The sequence below is a fragment of the Rattus norvegicus genome, chromosome 17 (assembly GCF_036323735.1).
Source record: "Rattus norvegicus strain BN/NHsdMcwi chromosome 17, GRCr8, whole genome shotgun sequence".
Classification (NCBI taxonomy): domain Eukaryota; kingdom Metazoa; phylum Chordata; class Mammalia; order Rodentia; family Muridae; genus Rattus; species Rattus norvegicus.
In genome coordinates, this window is record NC_086035.1 from 55,363,492 (window position 1) to 55,376,412 (window position 12,921).

Consider the following 12,921-nt stretch of genomic DNA (forward strand, 5'->3'; position numbering starts at 1 on the left):
TCAGGGCCAATTTTTGTTTGGGTCTCCTTTTTCTGGAGTTCAAGGAAAAGCTCTCTTTTGACTGATAGGCTTGGATATCATGTCACTTTGAACACTATGCATATCCTTTCCTACGAAACATTTCATTTTAGTAATATGCATGAACTGTGACTAAATTATGAATAAGCATAAGATGATAAGTAGAATATTCTCTCTAAAAGTTCTCTTAGAGAACACAGGTTGCCTTATTGTGTATACAACCCCAAAACAGTTTAAACTAAATCAGCCCCCTACCCTGCTATAACTAAAGCATGATTGAATAAAAATGTGGATGTTAATGGTCATTAAAGGGAGAAACATGTTCCACTGTTCGATGTGAAGTGTGCATGCAACTGGATGGCGCTGAGGTTTTTAGGTTACTAACAGGTTTCTGGGCACATCATTCAGAGAGGGTTATGGGTCAAATCACTTCTTATGCTAGCCAGCCCCATAATATGTCTCCATGTGGTAAGCCAGCTAAAGTCTCCATGCTGTAAGTCTCCAAAAGAGAGACCCTTACTCTCAGAAACCATGAGTGCTGCTTCAACAGCTCTTTTTCTTCCTTAGCTATATAAGCATGTGCTTCTGACATCACATTGAAGGTTTCTTCCAAAGATGGCCTCTGACCAGTCATGATTTGTGAGCACTGCAGAGGTAGGTTTCTGGCAGATGAGGCATGTAGAAAGTGCTCTACAAAAATTTGGTTATTTATTCTACCTGTTAAGCTGTGATACTTAAGGATCACACACACACACAAAAAGTGATCAATGTAGAAAAATGTCCCTAAAGGTGAAAAACTAGCATTTACATCGTGGTGGTAACCAACTGTTCTTGCTGGACTTAGGACCTATTCAAGAAGATGGAAATCGTGCTTGGAACTGAAATCATAGCCAACCACCCATGGCTGCTGATGAGTCATAGTTCTTAGAGGAAGACCTCATTTTTAGAGTTCTTCTGGGTATAGTTCTTAACTACATTCTAAATATCTATCCTTATGCTCGCAGATAAGTAAACCTCTCACCAGGTTTCGAAAGAGCTTCTTTTCCAGAGCTCGTTAGTAAAGTCACACCTAGTCAGAATGCATAGCATATCTGGACTGTGGGTTGCCAGCCTCAGTTGATGTATCTACAACACAAGCTCTACATCTAAGGTTCAGGGAACAACAGGTAAGACAAGGTAGAAAGACTGCAGTAACAGGAGGACCAGGAAGTCTGCTGCAAGATTGTATCTTCTAAATATGGCCAGGAAGCCACACATATGATGTCTCAACAATGTGGCTGCTTAAATAAGACCTGAGGAATGACAAGCTAACATAGGTGGGGATTATTGTTCAGGACCCCAACCCTACAGGCAATTAAAGGCTATTGAAAGAATTAATCTTTTCCAGGGATGAGCCCCTAAATGATTATTCAGTCCCAGAACAACACACATAAGTAGCACTGAACAGACTCAGCAAGTTGCTGAGTCTGTGTCTGATCAAAGAAACTTCAAGGAAGGAGGGGGTATAAAGAGAGGGGTTGGACGGAAAGGAGGTGGGTGATATAATTATGTTTTAATTAATTAAAAAATTATAAAATTATAAAAGCTGTGAAACTCTGGTGCCTTTTACTCTTGGTAGAAAAAAGAAATAGAAAAGAAGAAAATGCCTAGAGGAAAATAAAGCATACCTCAGGCTTGTTGCATCAACGACACCCTGAGAGATGCTGACTTATCAAGTTATCCTCATGACACAACAGGAAGAAAATCTCTTTGAGCCAAATAAATGCAGCAGAAAACCAAACCGAACGACTTAGCAATTAATCGAGGTGAATAAGCACTCTTTCTGGCAGTTCGTTGGGATTGTGTGTATTCAGATGCCTTTAATATTAATTTATACAAGAGGATTTGTTGGTTTATATTTTTCTTTCTAATTTCTGGTTTCTAATTTCTTCATTTGGTTGATCCTGGTGTCTATGGTTGAACCTCAGCCACGTGCATTCTTGGAGGTTTTCATCATACCGAAGCTCTGTATTAATTCATGTGTCAAACCTGGTGAAATGTATGCTCAGGGTTCTGTGTGGCTTTTCAGATATGGTTCGAGAAATGGTCAGCCTTAAACTCATCTGGGAGAAAGATCAGATTACTGCCAGACAAAGGGAACTGTCTATTGAGAAAGTGCTGGGCACCTGGAGTGATGAGTCTGGAAGGGAGGTGCTCTTAGGGAAGAGGAGGATACTTGAGTCTTTACTTGGTTTCCTCTTCTGTAAAGTTCTACTGCAAGAGTGTAATCAATGGCAAGAAGTGGGTCAACGAAAAGAACAGCACTGAGAAGCCACCGGTCTCACTGTTATAAGTGGGTTGGAGATGAATCCAATCAGCTCTTCAGGAAAAGGTTCTGAATTTAGAGGTATTACTGGGGTAAGGTATGGTAAGTATAGTAAGAATGCTAGAGTGTTCCGTGGGTAAGAGGAAAAAGTACACTTCTAAGATGTGGAAAATGGTTTGCCTAGGGAGTACTGAGCAGAAAAATGGAAAGAAAGAAATAAGCATTGTGAAGAGCACATGACGATTCCGTGCTCAGAACCTTCTCACTTTGTAAACAGAGCGAGCCCAAATTAGAGCAAATCAGTGACCAGCATTTCACTTTCTTTTGCATCTTGGTTGGCTGCTCAAAGAAAGGCTTGCATTTTTCCCACTTCCAATTTCCTATTTTGACAATGTGCACTGCTTAATACTAAACCTGTTTGGAAAGCTAAGCTTGCCAACAATAGATACCTAGGGCGATTTACAAGCATCGTATTTGTGACTTGCTATGGGAATACTGGAGGATGTTGTGAAACATATCTGTGAGATGGACAAGGAAGGTCCTTACAATTGAGGTAAAAACACCTGACATAGCGCACCTACCTAGAAGGTTTGTACTCATCCGTTTGAACACAACATTTGCATATACACAAAGGGGACCATACAGCCTTGGCTGGTTCCTGTTAAGCACCGCTGATGCTTGCCGGTAGTTGGAAGGATGGGGCCCTGGTATCCATAATCTGTCTGTCTGTCTATCTATCTATCTATCTATCTATCTATCTATCTATCTATCTATCTATCCATCCATCTATCTATTTATCTACTACGGGGGCGAGGAGGAGGGTGAGGGTGCGTGAGGCTGCAGGGCGGAGCACAGCTACAGAGAGCAACCCTGGCTCCTGGTTGGTTCTCAAGTCTGGTTCCCACAGAGGAACAGGCAGGAAGGGAGGGGATGCGGGAGGGAGGATAAAGCAATAAAGTGTTCTGCGTTGCCACGCACCAGGAGTCCTTGCTTGAGCCGCAACGCCACGCGCCTCTGACCCAGGAGGCCCCCTCCTGGCTCGCACAGGTTCACTAGCCGAGAGCTGCTCCAGCGGTGAGTCAGAGCAAGGCAAAAGATGCTGATCGCCCAGGACTAGCAAACCAGTTCCTCAATGCCTGGCACCACTGCAAGCCACGTGCGACCCCCGGTTCTAACCTGCGTGCAGACCGGAGCATGATCTGTGCCCAGCTGGAGGCTGCCAAGGTAAGCAGACGCCACGCTCAGACCACCAGCCTCCTCTTCTCTGCCCTCTCCCCACCCCCTTTCTGCGGCGGCTTCCTCACCCCTTCGAAGCCCCTGCAGCGCCCTCCCTCCCAAGAGCCGGGATCCACCCTTTTACCCACCCTCTCTCTTCTCCCGCGAGGTTCAATTGTTGGTTTGGGGCCGGTCGCCGCCCAAGCCGGGCTGGCATCCCAAAGCTTGGGTACAGCAGGCTGATAGGGCCCTCCCGAGGGCCCCAAAGAGAAACAAAGAAGCCCCCAAACGGGTTCGCAGCGCCTCCTCCGCCCCTGGGCGCCCTCCCAGTGGCTAGGAGATAGCAGGGGAGGGGGCGGAGAGACCTACGTAATCCCCCTTCCCAGCCCACACCCACTCCTGGTGAACCTAGGCTTTTAGACAATTGTATCGCATGGTCTCCGCTCGAACTCTCTGCTCACTCACCCGCTCCTGCAGCCCGCGGCCAGGTGCAGGCTACTGGGTGGTGACTGGCGGCGAAGATGCTCCGTGTAGGTGTTCCCCAGGAGCCTCCCCATTCCTGGCCAGTTGTGCCTCTCATCTGGGCCTGTCACCTGAGTTTCAGCGGGAGCAGCTGGTCATTTCGCCCACCCTACTGTTACCTGCACATAGGAGGGGAAAGGGGCGGGGGTTGGGGGGGGCAAGAGGGCGCAGGGAAAGCTGCATCCGGTCCAGTTTTGTCTGGAGATTCGACACATTCTCCATACTTTACCAGGCCATGACAATGCAGCAAAATCCTAGAGCTCAAAGTGGCCCTCCATTTCTCCACTCCAGGGCTTTCTGACAGCCTTGCAGCCTCGATTTCCCAGGCACTGCACTGCACTAATTTGGGGAGTGTGGATGTATGGTTTGTTCATCTCGCACACAGAGGCTGGGCAGGGTAACTTCTTTCCTGCCAAACTCAGAGTAGAGCATGGGGGCGCCGCCCGGAGGGGGGGGGGAGCTGGCAGAGAAACAGGCTGCAGAGATGCCCCAGCTTGCTGTGGTTCCGGCCACAGCTAGCCTCAGTCTGCATTGAGCTCACAGCAGATAGCATTCGGGGATTTTCCTAGCTACTGAAGACATTTTTTTCTTTTTTGACGTTGCTGTAGTTTTGGGGCTTACTTCTGGGATCAGCAGTGGTGGGAGTCTCCCTTGTTTTCCTACTTTCTTTGAAGAGATAACTATGCTGTATTCAGCAGAAGTGGATACAGGACGAACAGCATAGTTCAAAGATAAGAGGTGACCTCTCTTTTCCTGGAATTTAAAAGGCGGTTTAGGAGGTGAGGTGCCCTACCTAAAAAGGTCAACTTTAAAAGACCCCAGCGGTGTTGTGTTTCAAGGCTTTCTCAAAGGAGGTGGCCAGATCCGCTTTTCTCAACCGTGGGACTCTCCGCCTGGAAACTATCACGGTAATGGTAATTCACTCTAGCTTGGGGATTCATTTTGAAAATGTGTTTTCCACTAAGAAGGGATTACAATCCAAATGCCCACCCTAATATGAATGTGTGTAGAGACGTAGCTTGTGGCAGAATTCCCTGTCGCCTGATTCCTCTGCTTGCTACCTCCTTTGGAATGTGGCAGTGGTAAAATGAAGAACTATTTTTAGTTCTAGATCAACAGGCAAACCAGGGTCCGTAGTATTTCTTTAAAAAAAAAAATATGTTCTAGTAGATCCACCTAGGATCCCAGTCTAGGGCAATTGGTTTCTTTGCAGGATGACAGATCTCTTTTTGTGGGGATAGATCTTCATTAAGACAGTTGCCTAAATTTATACAGATTGTGACATTATTGACAAGGTTCAGGAGGCCACATCCTGAGCTGGTACAGCTTGTCATGCAGAAGGACTGCAGCTGCTGTTTATTTCCTGGATATGGCATCATTCAACTCTTACCTTTCATACTTTGGCTCCTAAAGATGGGCCTGTGGAGGCTTTGCCTTCCACGCTCTAGACATGCCGAGGAATGAACTAATACTTAAAGGGCAAAATGTAATCATTAGACAAAAGCTCTAAGTTCCATTCCTCAAGTGTAACGGGTCCAGTTAATCCTACGGTTCCCTTTAGTTCCAGCTTTCTTTGCTAAGTGATTAAGGAGGTAAGAAAAGTTAGCCAGTCCGGGAAACACAAATAATTACAGCCCAAAATAATGGATGCAAACCCCGGCTTTATTTTGGACCTAATTATTTTTAATCTTAAAATGTTTACTTCAGCTTCGGCGCTTCTCCCGGAAGTGAAGTGAGCTGATGACTTAAAACAGATCAATTTTAGTCCACTATAGAAAGAGGCTTCACAGGGGAGGGGAGCTGCAGGGCAGTAGAGGGTATGGAGTGCACTGTGTAACAGGTTATCTTACTTTCTGCTTTAATTGCTCGCTGATAATTCAGAACACTTCCAGCTTCTGATTTCTGTTTGCTTATTTCTTAATGAAAGAGGTCAGGCAGGTGTTTTGTCCTGTGCAGTAATTAGCAGTAGCATCAGGTTGACTGTCTCTGTTAGGGTTTGCTATTGCCCATAATGCTCCCATGCTCACATTGGCTACTGTTATGAGAACATCTGAGACAATGGTGCTTCTAAACAGGCAAATAGAGTATTTTGTTCATTTTGGTAACTGTTAGAAGTTAGACACAGTGAGGCATTTAATAATTGACTCTAGCCTAGCTACGCAAAACACATTTGAGCACTAATTTCCTTAAATGTTATGATCAAAACATCCTGGAATAGCTGTGCATAGTTGACTGTTCCCCTATAGCCTTTCCATTCACACAGCTAGGTTAGTGCTGAGCATACTGCAGTTATCTGAGTTGTGAATATGTTACAGCCTCCTGTTTAAATGTTACTCTGAAAGCTCAGAACAAGGCCACTATCGAACTCGCCCCTCAAGTCTGCAGCACCTAGCACTTTGCCTGGTACATGATCTGTAGTGGAGAACGTTTGCTGAATGGATTTCAGGTCATGGGAATGTTCTGTAATTGTATAGGCAGGAGGAAGGTGGGTATTTTCTGCTTCATGAGTCAGTTGGAAGAATCAGAGGGGTTACATAATATGCTTAATGGAAATGGTATGCAAGGACTCAAATGCAAGCCTTTCAGCAGATGCCTTTGAGGGAGGCTTTACTCCTCTCAAGAAAACAAACAAAACTATGTAGAGAGAACATTAAAATGCTGTAGGGTTGGGGAAAAATTTTTTTTCCTTTTTACTTCAATGGTCTGTATGTGTCATTCTATTTTGACAAAATTTTTCTGACCACTGCTTTGTTCTGTCTTAGCTTTGAAAGAAAATTGTTTGTATTCTGTTCTCTGAAGACCAAAGCATTGCTGTCACTTCTTCCTCAAGTCTAGATTCTACTGCCTAGTGCTTGCAAGGATGGCAGCCATGTCTAGGAAATGCTATAGACTGACCCATATTTGTACAAATCACATTTAACAATTATACATTATATTTCTAAAATGATCAAGTAGTTAGCGACCAATATTTCCTGAGCCAGCTTACTTTGATGGAATCTTCATGAATTCAGATTCTTAGATAGACAGGTATGTCTCACAGACATTGAGACTCCAGGACAAATCACCTTGGGAAACTAGAAAAGCCCAGGTCTTGTACCCTTCCTGCTCAAAACTCTGAGTGTTTAAGTCATTGATCTCTCTGTGACCTCCTCCTTCTCCTTCTCCTTCTCCTTCTCCTTCTCCTTCTCCTGCTTCTCCTCTTCCTCCTCCTTTTCCTCCTCTTCTTCCTTGTCCTCCCCCTCTCCCCCCACCTCTGTCTCTATCTCTGTTTCTTTCTCTCTTCATTTTACTTATTCACTTGCTCAGAGGATTTACTTTCTTTTTTAAAAGTAAGAGGTTTAGGCAGACAATGCTACAGGTCACTTAGAGAACACAATTCTGTTTGTTTACATTTATTTTATTTCATTGTGCAAACTCCAGAATTAAAATAATTAATTGATAATCAAATTAACATTTAAAATTTATATGTATTATATGATGTATGGGCATAAAGTAACTTAAGGCCACTTGGGAACACATGTGGTTTTCCTTGTGATCTTGTTGAATCTTCTGTTAACCCTATTCTCTATAGATACTTACAGTAATTCTTTCTTAACTTTATAACTAAATATATTCTGTTAAAAAAAGGTTCTTGATGTTTCTGGTTCCTAGAGTACAGCATTAAAAGGTGTACAATTTCAGAGATGTTTAGAACTTCAGGATTTGATAGTCAAGGCTTGGCTTTCATCACCATGTAGGGTGTTTTCTGAGTGATCCTTGATCAGAAGTGTTCCCTGAGGTTAACCCAACACTTTCTCTTTTCTCTTTCTCTAATTATGATTTGTCCTGTATTTCATGTCAACCTAATCTCCTGAAAAAAAACCCACCTCCCCCATTTTGAAAATGCACACCAGAGTAACACTAACACTCATCTCGTGGACTAGATTCAAGGGTAATACTACCACTTACCTTGTGGGCTACACCAAGGGAAACATCAGAATCCCATGCCTTCCCACTTGTCTTACCCATTTCTGATTACTGAAGTTTACTTGTACACATTATTTTTCCAAATTAGGGGACTGTGAAGTGGAGAGACAGTTGGAGTCTTCAAGGATGTTGTAATATTCCTGTATTTTCACAGACTTTCAACTTCACCTGAAGCATGAACTCTGGGCATTTTGTCTTTAAAGCCTCTTTTAGATATTTTAGGAAATGGAACAGCACATTGATGAATTTATATATCTTATTCCATAATGCACATACATGGGGTTATTAGTAAGTGGCTATTTTGTTTTAAGGCATGGACACTGGAGGAGAAAATGACAAGTGATCCATGTAAGATGCTGATAATACCACAGTTATTGATGCCATGCGTGATGACCACTAGATTCCTAGGTCACTGAACTTCTATGGCAACAAGACATGGGCAATCTGAGTACTGTGTGACCAGAAACCATACTTTTCTTGAATTATCAGCCAGAAGTTGAATGCACAATAAAAATATCATGTGCAGATGGGCTCTGCTGGTGTTATCTACTTTCACGTGATATTTTTGGATGAATACAGTGGATAAAATTTAAGCCTGCTTGAGGGGAGGGAGGGGTGAGCTAGAGGAGGACACCATCTGTGCCCATGATGATGCAAACTATCATGGAAACTTCATTTGGGGTCTCTTTCATGTATTTAGCAGAACAGATTTTTCATTTCACACTTTCTAGATATATTTGTATTTCACAGATGTCAGGGAAGTATCATGTGTGTGAAAGGGAAAAAAAAGACCAAAATTTACTTCTATGACCAGGGACTATAATTTAATCATGTTGTCCTTAAGTCAACACCTGTTCACACTGCAGGAATGTTGTCTGCTTTTTCTTTGGGGTTTAAGGAAACAGAAATCTTTATCCTGTACATTATTAAAAGGCAGAGATTCAGATTAAGCAGGAAAAAAGATGGAGAGATAAAAATGAAAGGCCATGCTTTGGGTGGATGAAACCTGTCAACAATTCATCATTTGCCCTCTCATCCTTGCATAAACCAGGAGTGGTTGCACACACACAAACACACACACACACACACACACACACACACACACACACACACACCTTCAGTCTTAGCACTTGGAGGTGGGAGGCAGACACTGAAGGAGCAAAAACTAGCCGTGGTTACACAGGGAGTTCCAGAACCCGTCTCAAAACCACAAGGGAAAACAAAACAAGAAACCATCACAGAGTATGAACAGTAGGTTACTGGCCTATAAAGGGCTTCTGTTTTTCTTTGCTATATTCAGAATCCCCTTCACCCCTGTGAACAAGAATTTCTGGGAAAAAAAAGTTGTATCTGATGTGGAGATGTTGAAATGTTTCAGGTTTTACCTTGAGAACTTTTTAGCCCTCTAAGTAGCTGTTCCTTGCCTACCTGTGTGTTTCATCTGCCACCCTGTGATTGATAGATAAATCCAGAATTATTATCTAGTGATAACAGATAAAAACCTTTCGAATGTATTAACAAAGCCCCATTTCTCATCAATCAAAGGGCTAAGAATTTTGACAGAGATCTCTAGCTGTGATTTTACCTTCCGATTTTCTATAACCTGCCTCTCTGATATTTCAACGATGTATTTGAAAAATGTTTGATTTATGACTTTCTTTGTACTGACACTATAAAAACTTCATGAAACTATTTCCATGTTGGAAAAGGAATCGGGTGGTAACCCAAACCTGTGTTCCTTGGCTATGGTCACCCACATTTGGCTCCAAACTAAACTCTAACTCCCTGTAAAGTGACAGCTGTGTTTGCATGGACAGTTATTGGACCCAGTGTGGGATTCTGAGGGAATAATGCATTTCTCACAACAGGAGTCGGCTGGATAGAAGCAGGGTACTGTCAAGAACCCATTCAGTCCAAGCCACTTGGAGTGCTTTCTCCAGGTAGATTGTTGGTGAATTCTTTCCAGGGTTCTCTCAAATCTCCCTTGAGTTGGCTGCTGGTCCATTTGTTTATTCTGAGCTGGTTATTTAAAGATCCTATTTGATAGATACCTGTCTGATTTTGGTTTGCTTTCAAAGTTTATGGTATATCATCTGTTTGCTTTGAAAGCATTTTGGTCTAGACATTTAGTATTGTTTGTTTGCTTGCTTGCTTTCAGATCCCCAAAGTCATTCTGGATTCTTAGGGACTTATTTTCACCTGTGGCTCCATTTTAAACCTTTCAAGACATTTTGGTCTCTGGTTTGTTTTGTCTTGGTTTTCTTTGCCTTTGAAGTGATTTATTACATTTTTTCACACTTAGCTTAGGAAATTGACGAGTGTCTGACCATAAAGAAACAAAAGATAAGAGGCATTGTCCCCTGCAACCTAACAGAGTTGTCTGTATATGGCCTTATAGGGAAATCCAACAATGCCCTTCTTCTGGGTCAGGAGGAACTTTAGTACTTGTTTGGAAGCACATAAGGCTAGATAACCCAGTGACCTTGAGCACATTCATGTTTTTATAAATGTTTTTTATAAAAGATAACCCCAAGACCCAGTGGAAGAGGATGGAGGATTTCCGATTCAAATTCACAAATTCAGTTTTGATCCAGAACGCAAATCCCTAGCTAACATTGAGAGGCTTGCAAGTTTTATTTTCAGGAGGAAGGGGGAAAATGGGGTGGGCGGCACAGAGGGATAGTTTCCAGAAAGAGGAAGTGTTTAGAGATAAAACACCCCAGGCAGCTTTCTGTGTGTGACAATTGCAAATTTTCAATCCACAAATGTTTGGGGAAAATGGGGAGGTTTAACCTCAGATAATATGGCTTTCTGCCTATCTCCTATGCGTTCTGTAATGATGATCGCATGGATGTGTGTGTGTGTGTGTGTGTGTGTGTGTGTGTGTGTGTGTGTGTGTGTGTGTGTCTGCTGATCCTTTCCCTGTAATGTTCTGAAGAACAGGCTGACCTCTGACCTCTGTGACTATTAAGGTCAAAATAGATACATTTAAATCTGTATGTTTTAACTTTATGGGAGGTTTTTTTTTTTGTTTTGTTTTTTTTTTTTTTTTTTTTTTAGTAGAAGCTGGAAAGATGGCTCATAGGTTAAGAGCATTGGTAGCTCTTCCATTAGACCTGGTTTGAGTCCTTGCATCCACATAGTGGCCCCAAATGATCTGGAACTATAGTTACAGAGAATTTGATGCCTATTCTGGCCTCCACGGGCACTGTCTTCATGGGGTACACAGATAAAATACCTATACACATAAAATAATAAAGCAATTTAAATAAACTGTCTACTTTTAAAAACTAAAAGCTAGGTGCACCTAGTTTATAACTGTGTCATGTGTGTCTATGATAACTGTTTTAACGTGTTGTTTGTGTCAAGAGAAAGTTTTAAAAGCTGTGACCATATCAGTTTCTTTTAATTTATTTTTGTGGTATGCTAAAACATTATTTATGGCATGCCTAATTAAAATGCATGTGTGTGTATATAAAACATGAATATTTTAGTAATGCCTAAATAATATATACCATTTTATAAACTTGGTACTCTGAATACCTTAAAACATTATAAAATAATATCATTGGGTCTATCAATTAATACACAAAACCCAAAAGTACTTACTGTTATTATAAAACCATAATCATTAGAGTCAGAAGATATACATTTTATTAATCTATAAAATTTAAAATGATATACATATATTTTGATAATGTTTTCCTTCCAAAAATGATTCTGAATTAATATGCCAATTAAAATTTTATTTCACACTTGAATAATAATCATGGGTAACATAAAATCATATTGTTTCTTTCCCCAAATTTTTAATATTAAAATTTAAATGTAAAGGTTTTATTAAAACCAAAGTATGTATAAAATAATGTGTATATATGTTTACTAAAGATCTTCATATTACATTACCTTTTCACAATGAGGATTCCCAAAGATATAAATAATTCCCCAAAATAATAATATGAAAAATCTTGTTTTTAAAAAAATCACATATGTATGATTGATGTATGCATGCACTGTTTACATGTGTTTGCTTTATATCATTAGGCAGGTACTAGATTGTCTTGTAAGTGCTCATATAAACTAATATTATTTTATTAGCCCACTTTCTGTTGGTTCACTGTAAAACTAAGAATTCAAGAGAACACGCTGCAACCCCAACTGCTCCAATAACAACGGTTGATTGCCCACCCAGTAACACAATTATTGAAATACAGTTCCGACCCTTGTCTCAATTTTGCGTCTATAAGATGATCTATATTACTTGAGAATAAAAGTTAATTTAAATAAATGCTTACTTCTGCTCCGCAGTGCAATTTTTTCTATTGGATAATTTCTCTCCTTTGAGATACTAAACTCTTTATTCCAGAGACCAAGAGGTTAACTTAACTCTGTGCTTTTAGATGTGTTACATTTGACTACTCTTGCTTCTTTGAAAACGAAAAAATGAACAAACTTTTCAAGGTTCATTTCTTAGCCAAGCCTGAGTAAGATACATCTCTGAACATGCCCTCTCCTGCATCCTGTGATCATTTTTTCAAAACTTGCTTCAAGGTTTACAAGGTTATTTTAAAATGTATAGATAATCTTAAAATCCTATATCTTAGTAATATAATTTGGGCAATTTTCCATCTCTGTATTTTAGCTTAAAATAAAAATAAAATTCTTTAGATACAATTGTTGTTAAATGATTTATGTGTATATTACAACGGTAAACAGCAGGTTCAAAGGAAAAATAAAAATAATGTCAAACTGCTTTGGATACTTCAATTTCAAAAGTCTAGTTTTTAAACTGACAAAAAGTTTTCTTTAAATCTTGTGAAAAAAAGATATGGGGTACCTATATTTTAAATCCAATTTCTTACAATCAAAGAACACAAACTTTTTCCTATTAAAAA

At 40.9% G+C, this 12,921-nt stretch overlaps 1 protein-coding gene across 8 annotated transcripts in view; it reads left to right on the forward strand.

The window, feature by feature from the left end:
• The first annotated feature begins 3,412 nt into the window (after positions 1–3,412).
• Positions 3,413–12,921, forward strand: part of Hecw1 (HECT, C2 and WW domain containing E3 ubiquitin protein ligase 1) — a 413,125-nt gene continuing 403,616 nt past the window's right edge. For 4 of the 8 annotated variants that reach the window (XM_017600485.3, XM_017600489.3, XM_017600487.3 and 1 more), the window contains exon 1: positions 3,413–3,547. In XM_017600485.3, the coding sequence (XP_017455974.1) occupies positions 3,518–3,547 (30 nt within the window). In that variant the 5' untranslated portion in view covers positions 3,413–3,517. Of the gene's footprint in view, positions 3,548–4,079; positions 4,975–12,921 lie in introns of those variants that run through there. The other 4 variants (XM_008771697.4, XM_017600486.3, XM_017600488.3 and 1 more) reach the window with 4 other exon arrangements.